At 49.8% G+C, this 23,031-nt stretch overlaps 1 protein-coding gene across 5 annotated transcripts in view; it reads left to right on the top strand.

The window, feature by feature from the left end:
- The first annotated feature begins 12,864 nt into the window (after positions 1–12,864).
- NTF3 (neurotrophin 3) overlaps positions 12,865–23,031 on the top strand; it is a 71,296-nt gene continuing 61,129 nt past the window's right edge. The window contains exon 1 of one of the 5 annotated variants that reach the window (XM_085024438.1): positions 12,865–13,005. Coding sequence is in view for 2 of the 5 variants with exons in the window: in XM_085024437.1 (XP_084880563.1) it covers positions 13,048–13,086 (39 nt within the window). In the remaining 3 variants the exon portion in view is untranslated. Of the gene's footprint in view, positions 13,087–14,642; positions 14,872–15,138; positions 15,910–23,031 lie in introns of those variants that run through there. The other 4 variants (XM_085024437.1, XM_021090891.2, XM_021090893.2 and 1 more) reach the window with 4 other exon arrangements.

Below are 23,031 nucleotides of genomic sequence, written 5' to 3'. Positions count from 1 at the left end.
CACTAATTAATGAACTTTTTAAGACCTATTTAAATCGAAGAATGTTTCTATTCTAATCCTATTCTATATTTCAGCTCAATTACTTAAACTAACCATTCACCAAACGATATAGAAAAACGTGTAACTGACAGTCCACTGGTCACTCAGTATTAATGAACTCTTATCTTAAATGTACTGGAGTTGAATACTGCAGAGGGACAGAAAGGGCAGAGAGGGAAACAAGTGACGGAGTGAGTCTCTGGCGACCGTCAGGCATTATGCTGGGAATTGGGCATGTATGATGTTATTTATTTTCAAAACGAAGGTGTTATTATTATCTCTATTGTACAGGCCAAGAAACAAGTGACATACGTTGCTCAAGTTCGCAAAGACAGCAACAGGCATTATCATTCCAAAGCCCATGGCCAATCCATCACTCCCTGGTACTCTGTTAACAGTGCGTGGGATTTGTTTTATAAGGAGAGGAAGGGGAGAGGGAAAAGCCCTAAGGTGACGTGAAGCAGCTGCCCACATATCCAGGTGGGAGGGGCATGGAGTGCAAATCCCAGCACAGCCTGATGTCTCCAGCGTCGCAGGGGCAGAGCACATGTTCCACTGCCTCGAAGCACCCTCGGAAGTCTGTCCAGGCACAGCTGCATCTATGGTCTTCCTGGGTCAGCATTAAGGGCTGCTGGAGATATATGTGTTTTGAACATCTGTGTTCTACTATTTTTCAGGGGGATGGGCCTGTTAGGATTATCAAAATAAACATCCCTTTAAAAGAACTGTTGCATTTATATCTTTCTGTCATCATGAACATTCTCAGTGAATGGATACTAGACGGGCAGTGACTATTCTGTGTAGGGTGTGATGACCTTTTTAGCATCAAACCAGGGTCCTTATTTTAGAGTAGGTTATGTGTCAAAGAACTTCAGAAATTGTACCAGTCCCACTGGTTAATAGCTATCAAGGTTAGAGCTCATACAATCTGCCAGATGCTAATAAGAACTTGGTACATCATCTTACTAAAGCTTCACGACATGTCTATAGCTGGGTAATATTATCATCCTGATTTAACATATGAGACTATCGAAGCTCAGAAATGTCAAGTGAATCTCCCAAGGTCACACAGCAGTTAAATTCTTGAGCTGAGATTTGGCCCTATTCCTGCACTTGACCTACAGAGCCCAGCCCTTAACCACCGGCCCCTCTTCCCTATTTGATAAGTCATGATTCTGCCTTCCTTCCAGATGGTCTTTCAGACTGCAGACTAGGACTTTCTACCAGAATCCAGCTTCATCTCGTGGGTATGAAATATACCCCACGTTTATCTCCGAGTGATAAAGCACTTTGCCTCTAAAAGCTCTTTTGAGCTGCTGCAAGAATGCTTTTAAAAGGAACTATTCAATAGATTGGGAAATTTCAGTGGAGTTTATTTGTCATCCAAATGGGCTGGTGCTCTGGACATAATCATGTACAAGATAAACTATCCAGTAGATGGAGTTCCCATCGTGGCTCAGTGATTAACAAATCCAACTAGGAACCATGAGGTGGCAGGTTCGATCCCTGGCCTCTCTCAGTGGGTTAAAGATCCAGCATTGCCTTGAGCTATGGTGTAGGTCGAAGACTCGGCTTCGATCTCACATTTCTGTGGCTCTGGCGCAGGCCAGGGGTTACAGCTCCGAGTGGACCCCTAGCCTGGGAACCTCCATATGCAGTGGGTGCGGCCCTAGAAAAGAAAAAAAAAAAAAAAAGGTAAATTATCCAGTAGAGAGGAGGAAATTCCTTGCACTCAGAGCCAGAAGGCACTAAGGTGCAACACGGCCCTCAGACTCATAAGGATGCTACTGTTAGTTGTGGGGGACTTTGGATCCTTAGCCCCTTGGCCAGTTCAATCTCCACCATACCTCCAGCATGCCTGACTACTTTCCCCTGGATCAGCTCCTTTGTAATGGAATCTAAAATTTATCTGATGCAGCCCAAGTTTGCATTGCCATATTAGTACTGTCTGCCTTCCACTGACTCTCCTGCTCCTGTCAAGTCCAGTCACTCTACTCCTATTCTGGCAGAATTCCCTTGACTTTTTGTTTTTTCCTTTCATTTTATTTTATTTTATTTTTATTAATTATTTATTTACTTATTTTTTATTTTTTGTATTTTCTAGGGCCACACCCGAAACATATGGAGGTTCCCAGGCTAGGGGTCCACTCGGAGCTGTAGCCACTGGCCTACAACCAGGGCCACAGCAACATGGGATCCGAGCCACGTCTGCGACCTACACCACAGCTCAGGGCAACGCCAGATCCTTAACCCACTGAGTGAGGCCAGGGATTGAACCCTCAACCTCATGGTTCCTAGTCGGATTCGTTAACCACAGAGCCACAACGGGAACTCCTTCCCTTCATTTCAAACTTGATAGTTTTCACTCAGCCTTACAGATCTCAAAATTCTACTGAATATCATTTCTTCCATTGATCATATCATATTTCCATGATTGGAGTAATCCACAAATTTGGAAAACTTTGAACACTTAGCCTCTTCCAGGTCATTGATGGAAAGTATGGAACGTGGACATAGTCTTCTGTTTACGTCTCTTAGGATTTGACTGCAGCTTGAGGCAACATACAGAGATGGCCTAATTCCTTGATGATCAGCCCAGCTTCTGTAGCATGTTTAGATCCTAGAGACTTCATCTAGTCTAAGAACACAAAGCCACTGATTTAATAGTCTTTTCTAGAATGTTCAATTTAATCTAGTGTCTTGAGTCATCTTTCTCTCCTACTTTTTTTTTTCTTTCTTGGCTGCCTCACGGCATAAGGAGTTCCTGGGCCAGGGATTAGATCCAAGCCACAGTTGCCACCGAAGCCGCAGCTGTGGCAATGCTGGATCCTTAACCCACTGTGCCGCTAGAGAACTCCAGGTCATACAATTTTAGAAACGAGGGGATTTTGGGGGGATAATGTAGCATAGCCCCTCGTCTTGCAGATAAAAGTGAATTTCATGGGGTGGGGGGTGTTAATGAGTACTACATGGTGTATTCAAGACAGAAGCTTATCTCCTCTATCTTCTGATTCCTAATCCCAGGCTCTTTCCATTATATGGGGTCACTTTTCTAAACCCTAAGTGGCATTTCAGAGGAAACAGTTGCCAATGGTGTGACTGATTTTGGCAAAGCAGTAACAGAACTTTAAGCAAGTTTGTGAAAGGACCCTACAAGTAAGGAACCTCAAAGAGAAGTAAACGGGACTCTTGTAGGAATTCCTTAGAATGATCCTTGTACCCTACTCCCTGCCATCCCCACACCCCACCCATCATCTCCCTTTTAGGAACCTGGAAATGTCCAATCATTTTTCTAAACTTACAGAACCGCTAAGGGATTTGAATCCAAACAGAGTGGCTCTGGAATTTGTGTCTTTTTTTTTTTTTTTTTTTTTTTTGGCTTTGCCCATGGCATATGGAAGTTCCCCGGACTGGGGATCCCATCGGAGCTGCAACTCAGACCTACGCCACAGCTGCAGCAAAGCCAGATCCTTAACCCACTGCACCCACAGCAGGAACTCCTAGAATGTGCGTTCTTAACCATAGGACAAAACAATCTCTCCTGCTCACTCATGGTCCCTGGGGCTACCCCAACCACGAGCCACCCCCCACCCCCCAAGAGGGGTAACTGCTTCCTTCCCGTAGAATGACCTTCCTTACATGAACCAGCTTATCTGATACACTGATAAGTGCTAATGAGCACAAAGGGCTCCTCTTAATTTATACTTTCTGACCGAGGCCTTTTGGAGATGATGTCTTTGCATGAACTTACTTAAAAAGCACTTGGGAGTACCAGCCCCATGAGGGCTCCAAGAAACATTTTTTTCAGGAGAGTTGCCCCTTGCCCGTTCATCACGAGCCTGGTGCCAGAAGAATAACATCGCCCTGTGCCAGAGACACACAGCACTTTGAGATCGCTTCCTCCCGCCTCACCCCTCTATGGAAGGACGGGCCGCAGAGGAAACGCAGAGCCCATAACTTCATGGTGCCCATATCCTGGGCACTGTGCCCAGGGCCTCACGCATGTCATCCTGTTTAATCGTTGTGACAGATGAGGAAACAGTTTGGCTTGGACCCTACGTTTTAACCTATGGCTTTACTGCAAGAAAAAATAAAATAAAAAATTCTACCAGAAAAAAAACATTCCCTTAGCAAAGAGAGACCCTTTTGCCATCTTTAATACGAAGGAGAGACAATGAAAAAAGAATGATATGCAGGAAAAATAAAGATTCACTCAGGTGAGAATCTTAAGTGGTTATCTATAATGTTCTTGGAGAATAGAGTTTATCTAATCGATCCTCTCTCCAGAAAGGACCAATACTTTCTTTCCTACCCTGTCATCCAAAGAATCTATTTCGCTTTGGAAGCTGGCCTTTAACCTCTCCGTGATTAAAACTATTTTCCATTTCCTACTGAAACCTTGCCTTCTGCATGTTAAGTTAATTTTCCCTTGTCTTGCCAGTGGTGCACTATGGGAACAAGATAAAGAAAACCATTCTTCTTGGAATAAGTTAAGTAGGAGGTCATGGCGCAGCGGAAAGGAATCCGACTAGGAACCATGAGGTTGCAGGTTCTATCCCTGGCCTCGCTTGGTGGGTAAAGGATCTGGCGTTGCTGTGAGCTGTGGTGGAGGCCAGCAGCTGTAGCTCCAATTAGACCCCTAGCCTAGGAACCTCCATATGTCATGAGTGCGGCCCTAAAAAGCAAAACAAACAAACAAACAAAAAAAAAAAACCCCAAAAAAGTAAACAAGAATAAGTTAAGTCAATAGCGAAATAGGGGAAAGATGAAAAGGTCAGAAATTAGAGAGAAGTGGGTCCAGAAGGAAAGCAGGAGTGCTATCTATACCCCAGGGGTTGTATAGACAGAGCAACAGCCTTGACATCAGGAGTTGGGGTTCCGCCCTTGCTGACAAGTCTCGTTTTCGTGTGTGGTCACGGGCAGGTCCTTTCGTCTTCCTTCAGTCTCCATGGATGTCTGTAAAATTCGAGCTTTCACTCGGGGAATCTCAGGCATCTTCTCATTCTGAAAGAACTGAAGTCGTTCAGGCATTGATTCTACGATGCAGCCGGTCTGTTTTCCTGTGTGAGATGGGGAGTGTGGACCACTGATTCATACGGCAAGTCTCCCGCCGGTTAGGATTCCATCTCTGTCCTAACCACGGACTGCTAGGAAAAACAGCCTTTGAAGTTTATGAAGACCCACGTAGAGAAGGCAATTTCCAGCTTCGTTGTGTATCTCTTGTATTAACTATATTTTGAAGAGGTCCATAGAGTCAGCAGGGGGCGGGGGGTGGGGGCGGAGATGGATACAGGTGGAAAGATAATCGCTGTCATCAGTTGCAACGTTCTTCTTTCTATTTGCTCCACAGGAGCTAATTTCTAACTTTGGTTCTCACTGTTGAAAACTTTTGGCAAAAGACCTCTGAGGCAGTGGGAGAAAGACCAGTGGAATTCGCTTATCCTTGTTTGGAGGCAGAGGGGCTGGACATGGCGGAGCAGTAAAATGTAAATCTGATGCCTCATGACTACTATCTTGGCAGCAGCTCGAGTTCTTAAAGCTCATTCACAGGCAGCTTTTGAATGCTAGCTTGCCTGCTGAGTCTGAGCTCTAAGTGGCATTCAAGTCTGGGTCTAAACCAAAGGAGGCGACGTCGGCATGAGTGTACATTTGTGACTGGATGGGATTCAAGTGAAACATATGTAACGATACTTCAATAGCCCATAATCTTCTAATCCAGCCTTCCATAGTTGTGGAGTGGGCATTTACAGACTTATTACTTATTTGAGACTCAAAGCTCTACTTTTGTCCTGTATCTCTTGATGCTGCCAACACAAGTAGTTTGGATTAGAGGCTTTTTAGTCTTTGGAGCAAAGCCAATGGCCTGCCCCCTTAGAAGAATGTCTCAGTAAGCCAGCATTGCATGGTTTTGTCCTGCCTACTTGTGGGACCTCTCTCACCCAAAGCTGGCGTGTGACTATACAGGCTGTGTCCTGGCCAAGAAGCCAGCTGAGATGCGAGGATGCTGAAATCAGTCTTCCTTCTATGGTCCCAGCCACTGTTCTGGGGTGAGTTACCTCCCATTTCTACAAAGGCTCACAAAGGGCCCATAGGTGGGCTTGATTCTACTTTATCCTATCATCCATCTCTTGCCTTCTGGCACTACCGTAGGACAACCTTGACCCCGAGAGAACTGACTCTAGATACTGCACCCTTGCTACTGCTGGTCTTACCCTGGACCAGGGACAGGAGACCTAACTCACATCCAGGCTCCTCTGAGTGATCTTAGGCAAGTGGCTTGCCCCCTCATAGGCCCAGTTCCTCATCCGTAAAAAAAAAACAAAACAAAAAACAAAAAAAAAAAAAACACCTTCTCAAGGTTGGAAGGTGTAGCGGGAACAAAAAGTTAGGCTTCAATCCTCTGTTTCGCAACTCTTTTACCACCTAGGTATCCTTGAGCAAGTTATTCCTTATGTCTGAATACTTTAAATCAATAAAGTAGAGATAATAATAGTACCTTCCTATATATTATTTAATCCTTAGAAAACCCCTACCAGTTGGTACTATTATTATCTCCACTTACTAGATTTTAAAAAAAGAAGTCTGGGAGTTCCCGTTGTGGGTGCAGGGGAAATGAATCTGACTAGGAACCATGAGGTTGTGGGTTTGACCCCTGGCCTCGCTCAGTGGGTTACGGATCTGGCATTGCCATGGGCTGTGGTGTAGGTTGCAGATGCGGCTCAGATCCCACGTTGCTGTAGCTCCGATTCAATCCCTAGCCTGGGAACCTCCATATGCTGCAGGTGCAGCCCTAAAAAAATAAAAAAAATAAAAAATAAAAAATGAAGTCTGGGAGGGGATAAGTAACTTGTTTAAGATCCTGGAGGAGCTCAGACATGAGCAAGGTTTTCCATCTCCTTGTCCAGTGCTAGGAGATATATATATACCTGTGTGTGTGTGTGTATGTGTGTGTGTGTGTGTGTACATGTAATATCATACAACATAAAAACATATATATGTCTATAAACACATATATACATATATAATATATAAATATATTCTGGTACCTATACAAACACACATATATACATATACATATGTGTATACACACACATCCACTCTCAAAGTACTTAAAACAGTACCCAGCATATAATGATGATATTATGAACGGTACCTGGTACCCAGTAAGCACTCAATAAATGTTACCTATTGTTACCATGATGCTGGTGATGAGGAGGGTGACAGTCTGTAAAGCAGGTTCCCACCTGCTAACATTCCTTCCTGCGCTGGGAGTTTATGGTCTTACGGGACCCCAGTGCGAGTACTCTGTGCCTGGAGCATTACTCGAATTCTGAATGGGGGTCTGGAGACAGCCCACTCTCGGGTGGGCACAGGAGCAGGACTGTCCATGAACGGACTGGTAAACGTAGAAAAGCACCCGATGGGTGGCCGCATGGGTGTGTGTGACTGCATATGTTTGTGCGTGTTGGGGACAGAAGTGATATGTAAGCTTATTTCCACTTGAACTCAGCTTGCCTTGGCCAGTGAGAACTGCGAACATTTCTTACTCATGGGAACTCTGGGCCACAGTCTTTCCTGGACACAGGGATTCAATCCCTGTCCTTGGTGTCCCTAGCCTGCTGGAGGAAAGAAGGTTTTCAAGGGTAACATGGACAATAGGATGAACCTTCCTGGGCCGTCCCCGCCCCCCGCCCCTGCTGGGCACACCTTGAGCCCATCCTTCCAGTGGTAAGTGGAGATTGGTCTTGGGGGCAGGAGACTGGATGAGGTGACATTTGCCAGGTCCCTCAGCCTGCAATTCTGAAGAGAGCTGTGTAGGACAACAGTCAGAGGACACTGTATTGTGTGTCGATGTCATGTGTGTGGCCGGACCGGACGGGGCTCCTGATTAGGAGGAGTGAGGAGACCTGGGTTCCCGCCCTACTTAGCCTTACATCCTTAGGGAAGCTGGCCTTTGGATTGCTATAGATTTACCTCCTAGACTTTCCCCGCCCCTTTCTACCCAGTAGGGTAATAAAGGAAGGGTGTGGCCAGAAGATTTGTCTAATCCCTAATCCCACCCCTAGTCCCCAGCCAGAGGTAAATCCCCAGATGCCTTCAACACCCACTGGGCGGGACTGTGCGATGGAAACAGCACTGGTTTTCTACTTGGCTTTTGAGCCAAGAACCTGCATCTTGTGCCCTTTTGCCAGCAAGCCACAGGAAGGGCGAAAGGCAAACTGCACCCTACCCTGGAGTAATGGGTAGTGACACTCCACCCAGGAGACTCCACAGGGAAACTTGCTCAGCTGTGCACAGAGAAGCCACCTGGCAGTGGCTTGTACCCAGTCCCAGTCTCACGGTCCCTCAAATTCCAAAGGTGGAGGTGAGGTGAGCAGAGAATATAAAACTCCCAACTGTATCTCCAATCAGTGCACTTCTGTGCTTTCTTATTTCTCTTCCCTGTTGTGCAAGAAAACGAGGTCAAGTCCCTTTTACACACAGTAGAATCAAGAAGTGGAAACGTTCAGCAAAGTCCCCATGGTCGCAAAGCCAGAGACAAGGCTGCCTCCCCGCCCCCCCCCCCCCTTTCTCTGAGTCTCCAGCTCACCGGATTCCCTGGATGGCACTGCCTTTGGGAATGACCCAAGGTTTTTACAGCCCAAGTGGAAGGCCAAGCTCCTCCCCCAACCTTCCTGGTCCTCCTAAGCAGTCACGTGTTCTTCAACATCCAGACCCTTCCCCAGACACAGGAAGCCACCTTGAAAAGACCCGGAGGCTGGAAGCTTGGAAAACAGAAGCCTGGGTCCCAGCTTTCCCCTGAGGCTCACAGCCCAGCTCCAAGAGGCTCAGAGTCTATAAGATCACACTCATCTACATATCAGTTTTGGTTTTTTTTCCTTTTTAGGGCTGAACCCACAGCAATATGGATCTTCCCAGGCTGGGGTTGAATCAGAGCTGCAGCTGCCACAGCCATGCCAGATCCCAGCTTCGTCTGTGACCTACACCGAAGCTCACAGCAACACCAGATCCTTAACCCACTGAGCAAGGCCAGGGATCAAACCCCCATACTGAGCAAACCCAGGGATCAAACCTGCATCCTCATGGACACCATGTCAGGTCCTTAACATGCTGAGCCACATCGGGAACTCCTGCATCTGCCGATTTTGAAACACCAATATCAACCCTGTTCTTCACTTTCAGCCTTTGGGAATGTCCACAGACACCTCGGAGCATTCAAGAAACAGCTGGCTGGTGAGTGGACACAGCGTGGCCAATGAATGGATATTCTCAGCATCTGTAACTCTGAAGTTAGACCATGAGATGCTGGCTCATGTGATGAAGGGGACAGCCTATCGAATATTTTATTGTCTGAAGATGGAATTAATGGCAGTGCCACAGCTATGTTGAACCCAGCTAATAAAGTTATGCGTTCTTATCCATGAAATATTTTGTTTATGTCACACGGGTCTAATTGCATGTTGTTTTTTTTTTCTTCTTTCTTCACTTCCCCACCCCCACTCTCTCCCCTACCCCCTTTGTCTCCTGAGGCCTAGGCCCTCTGGAAATGCATTAGTTACCTAGGAAACCTTAATGTCATTTTTTTTTATGAGCGGAGTTTGGTGCAACATAAAGCTAATTTATAGGGTGGTTAGGAATTCATGTCATGACTGGTGAAATCGGAGACTTTATTATGATTTCTGTATCCACCTGTGTGGTAGGAATACATACCTTCCCTCTATTATGATGGGTAATTTCTTGAAACATAATTATGAATCTGTTTGCTATTTCACAAAATGAGTTGATCCATTGTTGTTCAATGTAACTCATTTTATTGTTCAATGCAAGCTCAAGAACATAATTAGCAGTAACAACAAACCGAGAATATACTAGGCAATCTGTTAAGAGTTAAAGGACATGGTGGAATTTCCTTGAAAATGATGAGGTGGCTTTGCCTTAGAGGCAAAGAATGAATAAGATGAGATTTTGAAATGCTTCAACTCTGTCTTCCATCCTCACTGAGGTCCATATCAGGAAACCCTATAAATTCTAAATATGTCCACTACTTCATTCTGCTGCTTTCTGTCTTTGTCCAAAGGGGAAAATATAATCTCATGGCGTTACATGAATGAAATGTTTAAAGACAGCTTACAGATAATAAACAGGACAGTCTTTCTAAAGGCTGATTCCCCCACCAGCGGGGGAGCAGCGATTTCAGTGGACGCACCATTAGATCGGGAGTCAGGGCTTACATGGTGCCAGACACAGCGCTGAGGGTTTTAAATAAATAAGTTCATATGACCCTCAAGCACTCCTAGGAGGTTGGCAGTGAGAAGTTCAGAACCTGTCCGAAGACACACAGCTGCTAAATGAAGAAAGCAGCATGAAACCCAGGTCTGTATGATTCCCCAATCCTCTCTTTCCATGAGTCCTAGCGCCTGATCTATTACCGTAATTTTTCTGTTTCCCTGAGGAAGTCACTGCCGGGCTGGAGCCCCAGTTTCCTCAACTACTAAATTCAAGGTGAGGACCCAGAGGACCCAGAATTTGACCTCTGGGATCCCTGGTGTCAGAGATCAGTGCTGATGACAGCAAAGCTGCACTTTTTCCAGACGACAGAAAAAGTCATCTTTAGGGAAGACCCAGGCTCGCTGACTAAACAGAACGTCACTCGCTTGCTGTGGACTACTGCACCCACTTTGAAAAAAAGAGTAATGCCTCACACAGGACTCTTTAGGGCCTTTGGGCGGGGCTGCTAATGGGCCTGAGGTTTGCGTGACTGTTGGTTAATAACGCTGTGGTTAGGATTTAGGACATGTGCAGTAATGGGTGGGCAGCTAGGAATCTGCTGAGTGCCGGGGGTCAAGGTAGCTCAGTCTTCTCCCTCGACCCTTAAATGCCCCTAAATTCCCAGTCCTTGTGCAAACACCTATTGTATTCACTTAATTGTTTCAGAAGTATAGACCTGCAGGCTCCATTGGCTAATCAGCAAGCTGGGCGAGTGGGGGTGGGGATGGCCAGGGTAGGGCCCAAGAAAGGAGCTGCCTCCATTCTGCTGGAACTTTTCCACAGTGCCCCCCAGCAGCAGAAGATGCAACTTGCAAAGATTTAAGGATCAGCTAAGGTGTGGAGGAGAGCTTGGCCATCTCAAAAGCAACCAAAAAAAAAAAAACAAAAAAAAAACACGACAGATGACAAATCTTCAAGGCTAGCGAGCTGATCATGGGGAAAATCACCCCGCTTGTCTTTGCCACGTGTGGTCACAGAGGAAAGGGTCCTTGGAGGCCATTTGGCCCCATTCTCTCATTTCCTGGGTCGACATGTCACAGTGAATTAACCACAGGCAGCGATCGCACAAGGCTGCACGTCCAGCATGCCACCCCCAAAGCAAAGGCCACTTCACTGAAACATGGAGGCCATAAAAGCCGCCTTTTATAAGGGAAAGGCAAAGCTTCTTGCCAACATTTCCATTCTGTTCCTATTCAGTGTTTCAACCACAGAGTGGTGCTATTGCAAAAGAGAAGGGTGGGCAAGAGGCAAGCTCTAGAAATTTGCTTTAGGACAGAGTTTTGAAAGGGACTTCCAAAGACTAGATCCAGTCCCAGCTCTCACAAACTGCTTTCAGGAGGAGGCCCTTACACCCAGATGCAGCAGGGAGAAAAGGAAAGCCCAGCGACCTAAAAATACAGTCAACAGATGGACGGCCAAGGCCAAGGCAGCGACCACCGCCAGCGAACTCAACTTGGACAAAAGGAATCCCCAAGGACCTCGTTCTGGATGGACTTGCCAGGACCCTGCACTGCCTATGAGGCGCGAACTCCCCAGCTTACTTTCCAGTACTGTTCTTTGCTCTAGCTGTCCACAACTGCTCCAATCTGTCTCAATTTCGAAAAATGGATTTGCTTAGAGGTCAGTGTCTCAGAGTTCCGAAATAATTCTGTATCATGCACAATAATGTTTTACTCTAAAAAAATACACCTTGCCACTCCTTTTTCTGGCCACCCTATCCTGTGATCACTTTGTCTCTCTCTTGGAAGCCAGAAGAAGGACCTGAGACCAATTTTTAGATGGGGGAAGAGAACACTTTCCCAGGAACTAGAAAGGACAGCAATAAAGGCAAAGGCAGCTTGCCTGCTCAAGGAAGATGGCCTGAAAAGGGCCTTTCTCCTTTGGGAAAAAGCTAGAAAAGTGCTCACCTTCTGCCTCGGCTTCTCCCCTTTTCTTCCCTCCCTCAGCCCCTCCCTCCCTTCCTCCCCCCTCCTCCTCCCTAAGGCGCAAGCATATTTGGCAAGATTAAGGTGTCACCTCTCATATTACAAGGCGTGTTGATTGCATGCAAAGACAGACCCACCGGCTCAAAACCCCCTCGAGTTGGGAAAAGGCACAAACGCTTCCTGGCACCTCCGAGGTCCTGGCAAAGTGAGGCAGCCAGTCAGCGCCGGGCATCTGCAGGACAAATTGGTCTTAAACTCACACTGCCTCGTCTTTTTCTTTTTTTATTTCTGATTTTTCAAATTTAAGTTTGCCCCTCTCCCTTCCCCTCCTCCCTCCAGACTGCGGGTGACCAAGGAGCTGCAGGCAGATCAGCCAGGACATGTTTTTAACCCCTTCCTCGCTGCAGCGGGAGCCAGACACCTCTTTCCTTGAAATCTTGGGGTTACCGGAGGACCTGGAACTCCAGAGAAGAGCCCCTAGGACTTGGCCAGTGGAGCTGAATCTGGGGCCTGAATCCCGCCTTTGACAGCGCGGCAGCGGGGGGTGAGGGGTGCAAGTGCGGGAAGTGGGGGAGGGCAGGGAGGCGGGCCAGAGCGGAGGGAGAAAACCAGGACCCAGCAGAGCACGCCCAATCCCAACCTTCATGGTGCCGAGCTCCGGGCGGAGGGGACATCTCGACAGAATAACCTGCCCGGGAGGAGGAGGACCTGAACATTTTGGCACCAGGGAGGCACTGAAGGAGGACCCTACTCTTCCCAGGGACCCCAGGAGGTATCGTCCCTGGGCCTCAGGGGGCGCTTCGGGCCGTTTTCGATGTGGCAGCCTCCAGCAGCCAGGATAATGATGAGGCAGGTACAACCTATCTGGTACGCAGCCCCTAGCCTCCCCAGCCCTTCCTACCTCCCTTCAGACCCACAGCCTCCCTCTGCTCGGCCTGATCTGGTAGGTGCAGTGCCAGTACTTCTTGGTGTTTGACGGAGTTCTCAAACAAGTTAAAGGAAGCTGGACTTTTTGGACTTGGACCCCAGCAGAAATGTAGAGTGTGTTGCTTACTAGATGCCTGGCATGGCATGGGGGGGGGGGGGGGAAAGAAGTGATGCCTCGTCATTCCCCTCCCCCAACCAACCTCGCGCATTAGTCAAAAGGTCCTGGCAGGCGACGGGGTGAGGAGTGGCTGAGATGGCAAGAAGGAAGATGTAGGGGGGCACAGAGGTCCCCCACGCTGGGATCCTGGGAGCGAGGGCAGGAGGGCAAAACTCTTCCGAGTCTCGGGATTTCTCACTGACCCCCTAAATGACATTTTCCCTTCACTTTCTTGATGGCAAATGGGCGAAAGCAAAGCAAGATGACTTAACTCGTTAAATTTAGAGAGATCAAGCTCCGCACAAGTGAGGTCTAATGGGAAACTAAAATTATCCCCAGATAATAAGTTTTGCCCCCTGCCACCTATCCGTTCCTTGAATAATCTGCGGGTGGGGAAGTGGGCGTGAGCGCTAAGAAAGTTTGATCTGTCGCTTGCCTGTCTGCTTCCCGCGCTGTCCCCAAGTGCAGACTGGTGGGTGCTGGGCAGGCGGGCGCTCGGCTGCAGGGCCCGCTCCTCATTTGGAAAGAAGGGCTTAGGAGAAGCTGGAGGCTGCGTGGAGTGGGAGGCTCCGATTCCTCACCCTCCCCTTCCGCGCTTAGGCTCCCGCGCGCGCGCGCGCACACAAACACACACACACGCCCCTTCCTGGGTCCCCCGAACCCCTACTCCATACCTCTCTGGCTTGGTCCCCCTGTGCCGTCTGCAGCGCCCTGGGTGCTGGTCCCGCAGCGAGTACGCTCGGGAGCAGGCGTCCGGCCCTGGGGCGCGCTCGCTCGGTGGGGAGGGAGAAAGTCTAAGGGGTGGGCTCGTAGGGGGTGGGGAGAGATCTGGAGCTGGAAGAAGGGTCGAAGTCTCGGGAGAGTTTGCACTTTAGACCCAAGCCGCCTGAGGAAAGAGGCAAGAAAGACCCCTTTCCTTTGTAAAGAAAAACCTTAAATGAAATCCAAAAAAAATAAAAAATAAAAAATTTCTTAAGAAAAAGAACAAACGAGACCGGCTGAAGGCAGGAACTTGTAAAGTGCAGTGAAAAGTTGAAAATGTCCTTTCTTCCTGGCTCTCTAAAGGGGAGACCAAGGGGGCAAACTGAAGCATACTACCAGCTTGGAAGTTGGGGGTATTTTTCTTTAAGAGAGGCTAAGGGAAATGACCCCGTTCCCGCCACCGGCCCCCCGACTCCAGCTGGAGGGGCGCTGGGACGCAGGCATGCGCGCCGCGCCGGGCGCGGGGGCGGGCGGCGCGGCGAGGAAAGGGTTAAGGCGCTGAGCGCGGAGCCATCTGGCCGGGTTGGCTGGTTATAACCGCGCAGATTATGTTCACGGGACTCAGAGTTGAAGGCTCCTCTCCCTACCGAGCAGCTCCGCGCGCGGCCCCCGAGAGAGCCCGGCGCAACTACTTTCTCCCCTTTCCTTTCTTTCTCCTCATTTTGTCCCCTGCTGGGTGGTGGCGGCGGCGGGGTGGGGGAGATTTTGAATGACCGAGCTCGCGTCCACCTTTCTCTTCATGTCGACGTCCCTGGAAACAGTCACACGGATGCCATGGTTACTTCTGTCACGGTAAGGGCAGGCAGGCACGCTGGGTGGGCAGGTTCGGGGCTTGGGGGGCCTGGTGGGGGGAATGGCTGGGGGACCGGAGCTGGGCATAGGCTCCGCACCCCGCCCCCACCCCAGCGCGCCGCGCTCCCGCACTTTCACCGGCTCGTGCCTTGTAGAAGTTTGCGCCGGGATCTGCCCAGGCCAAGGCGCAACCACAGCCACCCCCTCCGCGCGCGCGCACACACGGACACTCCTCCCCACCTCCTCTCTCCCGTCCCTCGGCTGCCGGAGAAACCGCCCAAAATCTGGGAAAGTGATCAGTTTAAGGGACCAGGGTTGGAAATGGGGGGCGGAGGCGAGGGAAAAGCGAGACTACGGAAGGGCAGGAAAGGGTTTCGGCAGAACCACCAGCCCCCCACCAGCACACCCGTCTGCTCCTGCAGAGAAGGCTCCAGGCACATCCCGTAACAAAAGGGGGTGGCAGGAGGACCCGAGGCGGAGGGGAGGCGTGGGTGCAGCCGCCTCTCCCCGCAGGAGTCCCCGGCGTCTCCGGATCGTTCTGCGCCGAGCTCTCCGCTCGCCGCCGCCGCCGCCGTCCCCCACCCCACCCCCGCCCGCCGCCCCAGGCCGGCCGTGGGCTGGGGGAGGGGACGCGGAGCTACGGACCTGGAGAGTTGCTTGCCAGTCTAGGGGTTGAGACTCCTGGAGCTGCGCGGCTACCTGCTGGAGTCCCTCTGCCTCCGCTCAAAGCTTTCTCGGAAAACTCCCACCCTGGATTCGTCCCACCCGGCGGCAACCCCACCCTGGATCTCTGCGCAGATGTTGGAGCCGCGCTCCAGGCCCGCGCATCTGGGTCTCCGCCAAGGAGCCGCAGGCACCAGGATCGGGCGGCCCCTGGGGAGTTCCTCACGGTTCCCCTGGGCCAGCTCTGGGAATCGGAGGTGCGGGGAGGCTGGGAGACCCGAGGCCACGCGCAACTAGGTCGGACTTCATCGCACCGCCAAGGACCAAATTGCTCCGTCGCCCCCAAAGGAAATTTGGGACGCTCAGGAGTTGAAGGTTCGGGAAGGGGGGGGGGCTCGGGGAGGGAAGGGGACTCTGCTTGTCGCTTTCGGGGGCGAGGGTTGCGGGGCGAGGAGGCGCTGCTTCTCTGGGAGAGTTTGGCTGCTGCGTTCCTCAAAGGCGCGGAACGGAAACCCTCGCGCCACACCGGGTGAGGGCTACTGACTAGTATGGATCTTTCTCTGTGCATCCTTGGCTGGGGATTCCAGGTGTGAGAAACACCGAACTAGACCGCCTGATCTCGACCTCTGGCGGCGCGCGGCAGGTTGAGAGTCTGAGTGCCGGCAGCTGCCTGGACGCTGCCTCAGCCCTGGGCTCAGGGCTGGAGAGCTGGCGACTGCGCGCCGTGGACTTGTTTATGTGCGCGAAGAGCAGGGGGCGGGAGCTGGGCGGGGGCGGGCTAAAAGGGGTGGGTGTCAGCGGGACTCGGGCGCTTACAGCCTGTGCTGGGAGACTGAAAAGATGCACTCTCTCTACAGAACGTAGAGCCAGAGACACATCTAAACCCTCTGCCCCAAATGTCAGGATGGAGAAAGTTTTAAGGAGAGGGAACTTTTCGGTCGGTTCTCTTTTCTCTGCGCTCAGAAATTCTCCAGCGTCCTCAGCCGGCCTCCTTCCCGCCCCCGACACAAAGAAAGTGGAAGGGTGGGATTCAGGGGCTAAAAATCCAGCCACCTCTGCCTTGGGCTCAAAAGCTCAGATCTGGGTATGCTGATGAGAGAGGGTGGAGATGAAAAGAAAGCCGGCTCTGAACAGTGTCTGGGGAGAGCAGAACGTCTGCAGGGTTGCGGTAGGGAGTGTGTACGGTTTTGTGCAGGAGAGGACTACTTTGTCGCTTGAAGTGGAGGCTTTGGCTCTGTGTGAATAGGGTCTGCAACCAGGGAGGGCAGTCAGGTCCCCTGGGTGCTCTCTTTGGTGGGGAAGGAGGTTGTTTGGAAAGTGTCTGCATGAGGGTGTGTATCAGGGCAGCCAGAGAGCAGGAGTTTAGTCGGCCCAGTGTGCAGTGGAGGTGTGCGTTTCTGAGGCTCTCTCTTGCAAGGGCACGTGTGTGACTAGCAGCAGGTGAGAGCATGTGGGAACATAGGTGTAGCTAATGAGAAATCTGTGCCTGTGAAAGGTGTCAGAGCAGGAGAGGTACTGCGCCTTTCAGACAGATGGCTTGTGCATGCCTGCGCAGACACCCGGAGTGGGTGTGGCTTGGGGGGGGCAGCTGTGTGTGGGAGCAAAGGTGGACCCTTGTGGAAGGTTGGGCGCCTGAGGAAACTGAAGGGGTGTTTTGGAGGGGGGGGAAGCGGGAAGGGATTGTCTGCAGAGAGCAGCCAGTGCACTGGATGTGTGAGCCCTGGGAAGTTTGGCTGGAATGGCATTGGGGTCTATGGGGAACAGAGAATTGTGGGCTCAGAGGTGGGGCATTTGCAGAAAAGGATGCTGGGGTGGTTTTTGCCTTCTCCCCTCTCTACCTCCCCAGAGGGGAAGGCATCGGAGAAGGCTGAGAAGGAGGGATGTACATTTAAGGGGAAAAGTCCTCTGTCTGTTGGCACCCGGAGGGGAGCAGGGCGGATGTGTGTGTAAGATTGGAGTGAGCGGAGAAATGTGTCTGGCATGCGTCCTGGCAGAGAGGCATGTTGTATTATGTTGTATAATGGGTTTCTTTTTTAATAGAGGAATTCCCTGTCACTAATTGATATTGATTATCAATTAAATATGTGGAATGCCCGCTGGACGCTCAGTCCATTGTGGGGTCCAAGGGTGTGGCACCGTGCCCTGGCAAAATTCCTTCCCAGCGGCGGTGCTCAGCTGACTGCTGCAGTTTTGCCAGGAGGAACCAGGATAGCTCCGGGCTAGTTGAGATTTCCTCAAGAACTATAAATTCAGTTTCTAGAGATGTTTATGGATCTTGGAGGCCAAAGGGAGGCTGACTTGAAATATATCTGTGGTTTTGTAAAAAGGAGGCATAAAAATAACGATGATGTATAGTTTTGTGTGTCAGGGAGGGGGCTGAGGGCTGTTACTGTTTCTTGTAGCGGGTGGGACCTGGGCCAGGTCAGAAGACAGGACTTGATACATTGGGGGCTTGAGTTCCTGAGAGCGTGGAGAAGGGGTGAAACTTCATACTTGGAGCTGGAGCAGGGGTGAGGCGGTGATCAGGAAGATGCAAGGAGGATGCAGGTTGGGAGTATTTGTTAACTTTTGATGCATTCTGGGCCGAGTGTAAAACTAACCTGGTGTGTGTGTGTGGGCGCGCACACATGCGTGCATACATGCACACACACACACTGTGGGGCTGGAGTTCAATAACTGGGAGGAAGCTAGCATGGAGGATGGAACGTATGTTTTTGCAGGAATTCTTTGTGTCCAGAAAAGGACAGAAAACACCTTGGATGCTCGAGTGTGCATCTTAAGTTGAAAAAGGTACAGATAAAAAGAAAGGCTTCCGGCTTCAGGAAGCATCTGGGGATTGAGGGGACCCTGAGGTGGGTTGGGTTCATACCAGCAAGAGCCAGGGAAGGAACAGAGCAGGGGGTGGGGCGTGCTTTGGCTGCACACACTTGCTGACCTGGAACCTCGTTTATTAGGTGTGAGGGCTTATGTTTGGGGGAATAAACCTCATTTATTTGACTCATGACATTTATGAATTCATGAAATGACAGCGATGCCATTTTTGAAGTCCTACCTTATTTTTAGGGGCGGTTCATCTATGTGAGAGGGTTGGTACAGGGTTTGACCCGTGGTCAGAGGATCTCAGGGCAGTATTTCTGAGGATGGTGTGTTGGAAATGGAAGACTCCCCACTGGGAATGCCTTGATTCTAGTCCAGCTCTGCCTAGTCCAGCTCTGCTGCTTTGGAACAGGGTGACATCCAGGAAAGTTTTCTAAGCTTTCTTGTCCTCTCTCCATTGTTCATCTTTTTGTGAAATGGCATTGTCTAGAGTGACTCAATGAGGAGGAAAGTCTGCTCTGCTTTTCCCCCAGTCAAAGCTTGTGTACTCAGGGGTACAAAGCTTTACTCGGAGATGATGTCGAGTTGAATACAGGTGCTAGCAGGGATGCAAACCCTTGTAAAAATGGGTTCTGGACTCCTCTTTCCAGTGCAAGTTAGTAAAATAGCCTTCATACCACTGTGTGTCTGCTACTCAGTGTGCAAATCAGAACGTTCTGTAACTGCCTCAGTTTATGTATCCATAAAATGGGCACAGCCAAACCTAGATTATTATTGATGGCGGTCAGTATTCATAAGAGGTCTTTGAACTATTCAGAAGAAAGGTGATTCACAAGGCTTTTTTTGTTTGTTTGTTTGTTTGTTTTTTGTCTTTTTAGGGCCCCATGTGCAGGATATGGCAGTTCCCAGGCTAGGGGTTGAATCAGAGCTGCAGCTGCCAGCCTATGCCACAGCCACAGCGACGTGGCATCTGAGCTGTGTCTGTGACCCACACCACAACTCACGGCGATGCCAGATCCCTGACCAGTGGGAGCAAGGCCGGGGATCGAACCTGCATCCTCATGGATACTAGTTGGATTCATTTCTGCTGTGCCACCACGGGAACTCCACAAATCAGTGTTATTAATTACCAGAGGCAGACAGTTTTCTATCCTGCAGACCTTGATGCCAAAAATGAGAACAGAGAAAAGAGTCACCGTGCTTGGCAAGTTAGAATAAAAGAGGAGCAAAGTCCAGCCGTCCTGGGTCTCTTTCTCTCTGGACTATGGGTCCTTGGTGGGCCAGGGCCTGCCTGGAAGAGGACGAAATGGGCTCTGGATCTGCACAAGGCGGGCGCCCGGTGCAGCAAGTTGGTCCAGCCTCTTTCCCTAGAGGCAGAAATGGAGACCAAAAAAGAGGGGTAAGGAAACCCACTAAAGCCTCTGAGTCCTCCCAGAAGTCAGCACATGCTGTCAACCGCTGGCTCCAAGTCAGGCTCCCATCCTTGAGTTCAGTGGCCATAAATAGTCGGGAGCTAAGCTATTTCCATGAGGCACTAAACCAATTCCGTTGCTTTTCTTGGCGAGATCGGGCCAATTAAGTTGATTGGAAGAGGTCACTGCTGATGGGTCTCACATTCCCCAGGCGGGACAGGCCAGCAGAGTTTAATTACAAAACATTTCCCATCTCTGCAGCTCCCCTCCCAGATGCATGAGATGTGCAGCAGCCCCCCCATCCCCTCCCCCCGCCCCATTCTGCTCTATCCAGGCCACCTAACGGAGCAGGCAGCTCTTGCTTCCAGGCTTCTCCAGACTGTATCCTGAGCAGTTCCAGCGCTCTCACCCCAAATGCAAGGAATGCAAATCCATGTGTTGGCTGAAGTGAGTGAAGTGAGTCGGGCCCGACACAGAAGAGCTTTAAAACTCACCACTCTGCTTCCCAGCCTCACCCGCTGCTGTTGTACTCTTTAATGAGACAGGCAGTTTCTGGTGGTGAGGGTGTTGAACTAAAGACCGTTGCTAGGGTTTTCAAGTTAGTTTTATTTAAAATGGAGTTTGTTGGAGAAGGACCAAGTCTTATGCTGGAGACAAGCCATGGGGCTCTGCTGATAAGGCCTGTGGATATACTTTGTGGGTGGACAGGTGTGTGCAGAGTGAGAGGAGAGTGGGGCTGTGTGCGTGCTGGGGGGCCCTGGCTAGCCAGGAGGCATTACTAAAGCTTATTTTTGGGGTATACGGGCACCCGGCTCAGATTGGAGTCGCATCGTATTGCTTCTTGCAGAAGAGCTAGCTTGTGGCAAAAGTTGGGAGCAGGTTTTTTTTCAAATCATTGGCATATAGGGATGGAGGATGTGTGAGCTTTTGGGAAGTAGGAGGCCAGTGCGGATGGTACCTCATCCTGGCCCTGACAAATTCCTGTTTAGATCAGGGCTCAAACAAGGAAGTCTTTCAGAGGACTCACTTGAGAACCTATGAAAGCACATATAGGTGGGCCAACATCTTTAAAGTCTTTTTTATTGGTGGTGATGGTTTTTCAAAAAGTCAGACTCTCCTTCTACCTAAAAGTACCAAGGGGCTAAGTGCGCGCACATCCCTGGGTAGTCAGAATGCATCGGCTGTTTGTGTCCATATCTGTGCCGTTGTCCTTCTCAAGCAGTCTTCATTGGGAACCACCAGAGGCTGACTGTGGCTCTCTGCATCCTCTCAGGGCAAACCTCCGTCAGTGTGGTTTGGCTGGAGAAGGATTTTGAGGTGAAATTTGGTGTGGTCTGTGGTGATTGCTCATTTTTCAACAGCATTTCCAGAAGAGAAATCTGTAGAGTCCCAGTTTTCTATGGATTTGTTGAGTCGGCAACTTTTACAAAAGGTTGATGTTCTTGCTCATTCAAGGCCAGAGCAGTAGGAGTCAATGGTAGCTTACTCTTCTCAAAAGATGCCAGGCTAAGATCATCTTAAGCAGCCTAGGGCAGCAGAAAGCCTGCTGCTTGGAGGTGGGAGACCCAGCAAGCCCTATCATTAATCAGCTGTTGTTGTGTGACCCTGGATGGTCTCTCCAGACCTTGACTTACCCATTTGTAAATGAAGGCTTGAACTAGAGGATTTCAGACGCTCCTTCCAACTGCACCATCTGAGGATTTTACAGTAGCTTCATCCTCCTTCTCAATCAGCGCTAATATGCTTTGCTTGGAGTGCATCTTGGCACACCCTAAGGGAGCTCCCGTTTTTATCTTTGAGGAATGACTGAGTCAAAGGCAGTAAGGCATGCAAAGAACGTGCCATGGTGTTTTGTTTTGGCCAAGAATGCTCTTGAAGTTGGCTTACCCTGCACACTCTGTACAGAGTTGAAGGGGGTGGGGTTTGGCTTTCTGGTAGACCTGATGTTACTCACCCAGCTTCCACGTGAGTGCCTGTTAGTGTCAGTGTTTCTAACTAAGAGAAGTACCCACCTTTAAGGTGATTGATGATGATGATGGATAATATTTGAGTACTTACTAGGTGCCAGACAAAATTACAAACATCACCCAAAATAATCATCATCTCAGTGCCCCAAATAATCCCCTTTGCAGGTGGGGAGACTGAGGTTATGGGAGGCTAAGGCTCATGGGTTCACAACTAGATGTTGACATGCTGGCTTTCTCTCCCGAAGCCTGTGACCATCCCAAGTCTATCACGTGCCAATCAAATTCTGTTTCTGTGTCCTGTGATGTCATCCAGATGGGAGATTGCTTGATAGCTCTCTGCAAAGTCTGTCACCCCACAGGGTAACCTGCTCCTTGGGAGGGTTCATGTCCATGTACAAGACAAATGTTGAGGCTTTCTGGCCACCTGCTGGAAAGCATGTGTCAGATCTGTCTTAGCTCTTATCGCCCTCCCCCTTTGCTTCCCGTTCTGGTGACAAGGGAATCTGTCCTTCCAGAATGGGGGTATTGATTTAAGCTGCAAGTGCCTCCTTGTAAACCCTACGAGAGACTGGAGCTGGACATCTGGTTTTGATCCACTCACCCACGAGAGGTGCTAGGCGCCGGCATCCTTGAGTCCTGGCATGAAGGTTGCACCGAGTCAAAGTAAAAGAAATTGGAGAACATGAGGGTTCTTCAGACTTTGGAAAATGGCTTTCCTTGATAGGCTAGGGAACTCCCTCCATCTCTGCTGCAGCCAAAGGGAACATAGCTTTCTTGCTGAGAAGTTGACGGCAGGAGTTGCTGCTAAGGACTGGGGTCTCTGGGCTTTATTTGATGCACAGCAGAGCTGTTGTAGAGTCCGCCAGCCCTGGCGCTTGCCTGCTTCATGCCCGTCTCTGGGCAATACCAGAAATAGGAAAGCCAGTGGGGCTCTTGGGGTGCATGTTGGTGTTTCTAAAGGATGTGACTGAAGGCTTATGTTTTTCCAACCCCCGCTGACTTTCCCATCATCCACCACCACCACCACCACACGTCCATCTTCAGAGGAATTAATGAGAACGACTTTGCCCTGTTGCTTGAAAATATGTTCAATGTGATAATAAACATACACTAACTAAAGGCCTGTGAAATTGTGGGTGCTCCAAAGATACATGTTTGCTTTCATGAAAACAGCTTTCCATGTGTAGAGTAATGCTTTTCTTCTCTGTAAGAGGACACAGCCCTATTCTTATCATTTTTTTATGATAGCCAAGCCTTGCCCCCTTTCCCTCTGTTTTTAGGTCTGAGCCCCTGGCATTTAA

This window comes from Sus scrofa, chromosome 5, assembly GCF_054392235.1.
Source record: "Sus scrofa isolate SSC_HxYL_T2T_F1_AM1 chromosome 5, Sscrofa_HxYL_maternal_Yorkshire_Landrace_v2.0, whole genome shotgun sequence".
In the NCBI taxonomy this organism is placed as follows: domain Eukaryota; kingdom Metazoa; phylum Chordata; class Mammalia; order Artiodactyla; family Suidae; genus Sus; species Sus scrofa.
Note: the sequence above shows the minus strand (reverse complement) of the source record. Positions and strands in the feature narration are given on the sequence as shown.